Raw genomic sequence first — 7,547 nt, 5'->3', positions numbered from 1 at the left:
CGCAAAGTGAAGCGTCCCGATGCCAGCGGTGCTGGCACCTGCATGTGAGCACACGTCTGCGCACGTGTGCTGCCTCCCCAGGGCAGGAGCTCGCTTCGCCCTCGCATCTGCATCCTGCCCAACAGCAGAGCCAGAGGAAGGCTCCGCCAGCCTCGGGTCACCCCGGGGGGGGGGGAAGCACTGGGGTAGGAACCAGCCAGACGAGGGGGAAACACCATTTTGCATCTGGCACCTGCTCGGGCGCCGGTCTGGCCTGGCAGGAAACGCCGTGTGTGTGGCCGAGCTCCAGCAAAGTCAGCGAGGAGTCTGTAAGAAAGTGCCCACAGTCACGTCGGGGACAAGCTCATCGCTCCGCCACACGCTCCCACCCGTGGCGCGCATGCTGGCCAGGGGAGATTGCGCTCCATCAGGGTGGGTGGACAGGCCATGGGGCCACGGCCCATGAGGTTCTGCCCCTTTGCAGCGGCCTTTCCCTTGCTCGCTTGTGCTGTTTGCGGGTGCTGCTCTCTCTAGGAGCTGGCACTGAGCCGGGGGTCTGCAGCTCACGCGTAGGCAGGGCTGGGGCTGGCCGGCCCACGCAGAGCGGGCTGAGCCACATGCCTTGGTGGGGGTTTCACACCTGGACATAACTCGGGTGCTGCTCTGCAGTTAGGGGCCGGGCGAGGGTTCTACTGCTGAGCAGTAACCTCGCATACACAACCGTGCTCAGTGCTGCAGAACAGCGTTACTGCAGCGTCCCAGGAGGTCGGCAGCATCTCAGCCTCATCCAGGACTGATATTGCCACCAAACCCACTGCCACCCACCCCACTCTTTTCTGCAAACCCACAAGCCGACTCCAGCCTGGTCCTGCAGCCAGCTTGCTGGCAGGGAAGGGGGTGCACGCAAACGTGCTTCCAGCAAAGCTCAGCATCACCCCAGGGCTGCATCCTGCTACATCCTGGGGTCCTCTGAGGATTAGTAACTGGCAGTAGAGTAGGTGGGGAGGGCAGGTTGCAGGCCCCAGCCACCACTGGGACAGCTTGTGCAGAGCATGGCCTGGGCAGAAAGTGGCTACTGGCCTCCTCCTGCTGGGAATGATCCATCCTTTGGGAAGTGGAGGGGATGCAGAGAGGGCCATGGCTGGAAAGACAGGCTTGGCAGGAGCCATTCCTGGAGGTGCCAAGGACCGAGGACTCTCTGCAGGTAGGCAGGAGGTTGAGCACACACATGCACAAAGTGGGTTGTCTCAGAGGGTCTCTGAGCTCCCTCCTGGCACAGGTTCCCTGCAGAAAGCGTGGGGCATCGTGGCTGGGATGTGTCTACATGAAAAGACTTCTCTGGCAACAGGCTGGGGAGCACGCCCATCTCCGAGGGATTCTGTGGCCTCTGCTTATTGCTGAAGAAACAGACAGCAAAGCCAGCTTGTATGAAACCCGATTATTCAAATTTATTAACATCAAGAATTATGCAATGATGCTGTAGATTTTTTTTTTTTATTAACAAATAGAAAACAGACTGTATACAACAGTGACCCCTACAGCACTATGCATCCACAAGGTAAAAATGAATGTGTCCTCCAACATTACCAACCCTGGATTGCTGATTTCAACGTAGCTTGGATTCTTAACATTCGGAATACATGTGATAATACAATTAGATACCCTTCCACCACCTTTATTCATAACTCAATGCACTCGAAAGAGGGCTGCTCACTCCCTGTCTTTAGTGCAAGCGTGATATAATAAGGAGTATTAATATATAGTACCATTAAATTAAGTCCAGTAGTCTTGCCACATTGGTTCATTAGAACGTCCTGAAGTAGCGGAAAGTACAATATTCTAGTGACTTTTAACATTTGCAGGATAGCAGAAATTATAGATACACCCAACCTCTGAAGCCATGTGTACTCCCCTCCCCTTCCCTGCAGTACCCTGCTTTCCAAAGGGAGCCTGCCCGGCTCCGCTGGGGGGACGGCTGGGCTTGTGCTCCTTGCCTTTGTAAATGCTCCGATGCACTTCACTGGTGAGAGGTGACAGAATGGCGCTTGCACGCACAGAACCGCGGGATTAACAAAAAGGGCTGTGTCTCGCTCTTTCCATCCCCTCCCCGGGGAAGTGTGGGACCCGCTCACTTCTCCCGCCCCCTTTCCCAGCGAGACACACAAAAAGAGGCTCCAAAGCCCGGAGCCCGGGATTTCGGGTCTCTCACAAACAAGGCGACGACAACTCACGTCATATCGGGATCTGCCAATACACACGGTCACTGGATTGGTTGAACACGCATCGTAATAGGACTGAACGGTTTCCAGCTGACAATGGGGACCGCTTCCCCGGCGACCCCATATACCCTCCCAAACTCAAACCTACTCAGGAAATAATGGAGGGGGGGAGGGAAAGGCTAAAAAAATAATTGGTAGCTTAGGTCCAGTTCCATGAAATTTCATATTCTACAGAGGATTAAAAAGTAGCCTATGGGGAATGGAGCCGGGCAGGAACCACAAGCCAGCTGCTGCGAATTACCAAGGAAGCTGCACTAAAATGGGCAGAACCAGCAGTGACTGGGCTGAAATAAACACAGGGCAGTAAAAAATGTAAAAGCAAAAGGAAATTTAAAATAAAAACCCAACTCCCAAAGGTTTGGTGGGTCTAGTTCTGCCTGGGCAAAACATTAAGACTTGCAAAAAATAAAAAATAAAAGAGAGAGGAGATTATAAAAACCACTAGTAACTATTTTACATGTTTAAAAAAAAGATCCCATTCCACCCACCTAAAGCCTCGCTGTGAAATGCAGTCGCGTGAGAGAGGGCGAGAGATGCACATGAGCAGAAATTCAGCCAGAGACTGGAAATGCTTTTGGAGTCGGATTCCCTCGTTTGGCGCTGGGGCGAAGATCCTAAATGCCGTGGTCAGAACTGGTTGGTGTGGAGGTCTGCTGCCTGGGCAGCACCTCCATCTGTACAGAAGGACTGAGGAATGGGCGGCTCTGGCTCAGAGGGACCCGTCTCCACTCCTAGACATCCCCACCGCGACTGGAGGAAAGCACTAGTTACGTTGCATAGTGGTCGAAGCTGCCGAGATACTCCAGTGCCGCTCTGTAGCACAGCTGGTACTGGTCCTGCAAGGCAGCAAGGGGGAAGCGTGAGAAGCGGGGACCCAAGGATATCGGGCAGCAGATTTGCACATCTAGAGATGATGGCTCCCATCCCTTTTCCCACAGATCTCCCACCACCCTGGGGAGGAGGGGACACTCACCTCTGTCTGCACCATGGCTGGCCGCTGCGTCCGCAAGGTCTTCACCGTCTGGAACATGTCCACCACCCCCTCGTAGCGCATCCTCTCCAGCACGATGCTGAGCGTGATAAACACGCCTGTGCGCCCGACCCCAGCACTGTGCAGAGGGAGCAAGAGGTGCTATTAGAGACCTGCCAGCCCCAGCGAGGCTCTGCAGAGCTCCTAGGAGCGGTGCAAGCTCATGGAGCATGGGGACATGCTCAGTGGATCCAGGAGAAACCACGGGCACATTGTCAGCCAATGCCTTCTCAGCCCCATGGGGCCCACCGACTCTGCCTTCCCTCTGGGCCTCTGTGGCACCCTGCCCTGTCCAAGGACTCTTCCAAGGAGCTACAGATCAGTACCACCAGGGCACTGGGTTAATCTAATCACCTGGCAGAAAGGCTGCCAATAGCACCCATGGATGTTGCCGCCTCCTCATCCCTTGCCTGCCTCTTGCCAGGGGGATGCAGGAGGGGCACCAAGTGCAGGGAAGCTGGCAGCTGCCAGGGTAAGTGAGGCAGGGGACATCTCTGAGGGCTGATGAAGTCAGAGGTGGATGCTTGTCTGTCCCCACTCACCTGCAGTGCACCGTGATGGGCCCGTCCTGCCCGAACTGCTCCTTGGTCTTGTGCACCTGCCCGATGAAGTCGATGAAGCCCTCTCCTGTCTTTGGCACTCCCTGCTCAGGCCAGTCTGTGAACTGGAACTGGCGGATGGTCCGTGACTGGCCGTCCTGCAGGGACAGGGGTGTTAGACGTGAACTGTGGGTGAGCAGACAGTAAGAGGGGCTGATCTCGCTCCCCTCAGCACTGGTGCTGCTGACCTGCTCTCAGACCCCCCTGGCCCAGGCCAGGTGAGAGAATGCACAGGCCATGGATAAGCCCAGGCAGATCTTTCACTGAGCATTTGGGGCCTGTCTCTGCTCTCCCATGTTCACCCCAGGGCAGCTGAGCTGAGCAGGACTTTGGGTCCCTGCAGGGTCTGCTGGGTCAGTGCCCTGGTCCTATTTGGTGCCCAGTTCCACTGCAGGATCACAATTACTGTCACACAGGGGCCGTGTGCGCATCAGATCCTGCATACAGAGACCCCATGTGCAGCGGACCCCATGTTAAATGCTTGCCCAAGTGCACAGCACAGGCAAGGCAGGGTCTGTTCAGGGATCCCTGAACTGCTCACTGGGGCTGACACAGCCGGCAAGGAAGAACTTGTGGTGACAGGAGCAGCAGGTGAGGGCAGCAGCCCGTTCTGCCTGTGGTGCAAGGCAGCACCTTGCTTTCTGGTTCCTCCAAAGGCTGCTGCACGTTCCCGTCCCTGCCCTGGGCAGGGCAGTGGTGGAGCAGAGGCACAGGAGGCAGGGGAGCTGGGGAGCCAGCAGTTGCACTCACCCTGGCATCCGTCACCTTGAACTCCCGGAGGATGTACTGCGGCATGTTATATTCTGCCATGGGGTCCACCACAAAGTACTGATACCGGGCAGAGCGCTCTGCCGGCCAGTACTGATGGCACTTCTCCTGTGGATGAGGAGCACAGTGAGACATTAGCACAGTGGGACAAGCTGCTGCTCCTCCTTCCCGCTCCCTGGGAGAACACGTGGCTCTGGGGCCACAGGGACAGCCAGGGACACACCAGCAGGAGGCTGGCCCAGAGCGGCTGGTGCTGGGGACAGACTGGGGTGAACTGAGAGGTTGTGCCCACAGGCAGCAGCCACACAGCCCCCTGTTTCTCTGAGCATGACTCGTACCCGGCCCATCTCGCGCAGCTTTGTCAACATCACCACGATGGTGGAGTTGTGCTCCCAGAGCATCCGCCAGAAATCCTCTGTGGTCTCGGCCAGTGGTCCCTGCGTGGCGATGTAGGCCTTCTGCTGCCTGCGACAAACATAATGGTGCTCAGAGCAGCTCCTGGGAGGTGGGCAGCAGCTGCTTCGGGGGGCTGGCGGGCCGGGAGGGCTGGAGGCAGGGACCCTGTGCAGCAGGACTTACGATGCAGCTGCAGCAGACAGGTCTCTAGGACTAGCCATGGACTCGGGGGGAGGGATAAGCCCGCCCAGCGCATGTCTTCTAAATGCTCCCCACAGATGGAGGATCCAGAAAGGCTGCTAGTCCTTGCTGGGGTGACAGTGTCCCCAGCCCAGCCTCTCCCTGCTACTTGTCCCTAGTGCTGCTGCACCGAGAGCCTTCTCGGCACCCAGCCCATGTGAGCAGGCTGCCAGCACCCACCCGGGCTGGGAGGAGAAGCTGCACTTGGGGACAAGCCCAGCAGCACCCCTGGGTTCCTGCACTTTTACACTCTGCAGCACCCACTGTCCCTCCTGTTGCATGTGAAGACAGAGCAAGTGAATCAGGTCACCTGGATCACACATGCCAGCTAATAACTAGGGCAGTGTGGTAACCACCAATACTGTTTTGCCAACTTTGCTGAAGCTCCCAAATTTGTCCTCCTCAGTTCCACTGCAAACCAGAGCATCTCTCAAAATGTCCCATGTGAAAGCAGAGCTTGCTTTGCCCCAGCCTGGCACCCACCCTGAAGAAAGCACCCTTGGTGCTTTGGACTCTGAGAAGGGCCAGCTCCAGTGCGTTGGCTCTTTGGCTCGCTGAGCACCCAGCCTGGCACGCTGGTGCCACCTGCGAGAGACGGGTCTGACGCCGCATGGGTGGCCGAGACACAGTCCCTCTTCACCACAGCGGGGCGCCGGAGCCCGCAGGATGAGGGCGACATCCTCCCGTCCGGCATTTCATCTCTCTGCTGGTGCTAAAAATTAATGAACGTGCTGCAGGACAGCTGTAATGTGCAGGATGAAGACAGGGGCTGCTTCAAAGTGGATTTATAAGACATCATAAAAAGCAGGGAGTGGGGGTGCAGAACGAAACAAAAGATCTAATAAAGATGCAGCATCAGTGATGTCTGCAGGACCTTGGGCCAACTAATTTCTTTAGATAATACCAAGAAGATTGCTTGGTTCAAACGAAAGGACAGGAAGAGATAACAGCGCTCTTCAGGGATGGGGTAGGTAGCACATGAAATGGTACCACCTGCCGTGCTGGCAGCCCTCCCTCCGTAGCATCACCAAGGGGCAAAACCAGCATCCCTCTTAATCAACTCTGGAGCCAGCACACTGTGGCTGCAGCCCGCCTGTCAGACACCAGGGTGGGCATGCAGGCAGGCAGCCACATTAGTGACACAGTGCTGGATGGCTCGGAGCCACACAGGCAGGAGGGAGCAGAGGCTGTTCTGTGACAGCTTTTCTCCATCCTTTCCCATTACTCGGTCCCACCCTGAGGGAGCCTGGCTCGCTGTGGTTTTGCTGTGTTGGGATGCTCCCAGGCTTACTCCTTTTCTGCTCCCTGGCCACTCTTGCATCCACATAGCCCTTCCCCGTGGGAACCCTTCCTGGGCTCAGCTGCTGGAGCAGGGATGGAGGCACAGAGCTGCTGGCCTGGCTGCACCAACATCTGTTCCCTTTGGCAGTGTCTGTTGCTCCTGGGAGGTCACCAGCCCATAAGAAGCATTTGAGCAGAGCCAAGCTGGAGGGGGAGTGTGCCACATCCATTGTTGTATCCCCTGCTCCTGCACTGGGTGACCCTACTGCAATGGTGCACAGAGCGATGACAGGAATGAGCCCTGGATGTGCGTTGTTGGGATTTGGTCTGGATTATTGTCCAGGGATTGGCTGGGAAGAAGATGTGGCCACTGGGCTGTTTCCCTGCATTCTCCTCTCCTGGCACTTAGCATCACAGAATGCAATGCCAGCAGTTAGATACAGACACCATAAGTACTATTGCCCCACTAGATCTTAATTTGTGCTTTCTAAAAGCTACACTGGGGAGCAGAACCCAGTGACAGGCTCTCCAGTGTCCACCACCAACCCTGTCTGAGGATTCACAGATGCCCCCCAAACTCAAGACGTGGGACCATGAGCCTTGGGCTGCTGCCTGGACCAGCCACGCAGCGCAAGCACACTTCTGCCTCTGGTTGCTACAGCTAGTGAGGTGGGGCAGGTTTACGTTAGATGCTGCAGACATAAAACACATGCCACAGGATGCCTACCAGAAGATCCTACAAACCTCCGCAGGAGCCAGGACAGCCTCCCACCCCAGCCACATGGGCATCTGTCTACAGTGATATAAGCCAGCCTGGCAGCACTCGCTCACTAGCAGTCTTCACACACTGTAACTATACACACTGCAGTGTCTGAGAAGATGGAAACAGATAAAATGCAACAAAGTGATCCCCAGCCCACCTCTAGGCAGCCAGGACCAGTCCTGGGGAAAGAGAAGGCAGTTCTGCCCAGGTTC

At 56.4% G+C, this 7,547-nt stretch overlaps 1 protein-coding gene across 1 annotated transcript in view; it reads right to left on the bottom strand.

Moving 5' to 3' along the window:
* Positions 1-3,025: 3,025 nt before the first annotated feature.
* Positions 3,026-7,547, bottom strand: part of PTPRF (protein tyrosine phosphatase receptor type F) — a 250,559-nt gene continuing 246,037 nt past the window's right edge. The window contains exons 31-35 of the mRNA XM_074152846.1: positions 4,994-5,120; positions 4,638-4,763; positions 3,831-3,985; positions 3,232-3,367; positions 3,026-3,094 (exon numbers count right to left, since the gene is read on the bottom strand). Of these exons, the coding sequence (XP_074008947.1) occupies positions 3,026-3,094; positions 3,232-3,367; positions 3,831-3,985; positions 4,638-4,763; positions 4,994-5,120 (613 nt within the window). The remainder of the gene's footprint in view (positions 3,095-3,231; positions 3,368-3,830; positions 3,986-4,637; positions 4,764-4,993; positions 5,121-7,547) is intronic.

This window comes from Numenius arquata, chromosome 8 (assembly GCF_964106895.1).
Source record: "Numenius arquata chromosome 8, bNumArq3.hap1.1, whole genome shotgun sequence".
In the NCBI taxonomy this organism is placed as follows: Eukaryota; Metazoa; Chordata; class Aves; order Charadriiformes; family Scolopacidae; genus Numenius; species Numenius arquata.
Note: the sequence above shows the minus strand (reverse complement) of the source record. Positions and strands in the feature narration are given on the sequence as shown.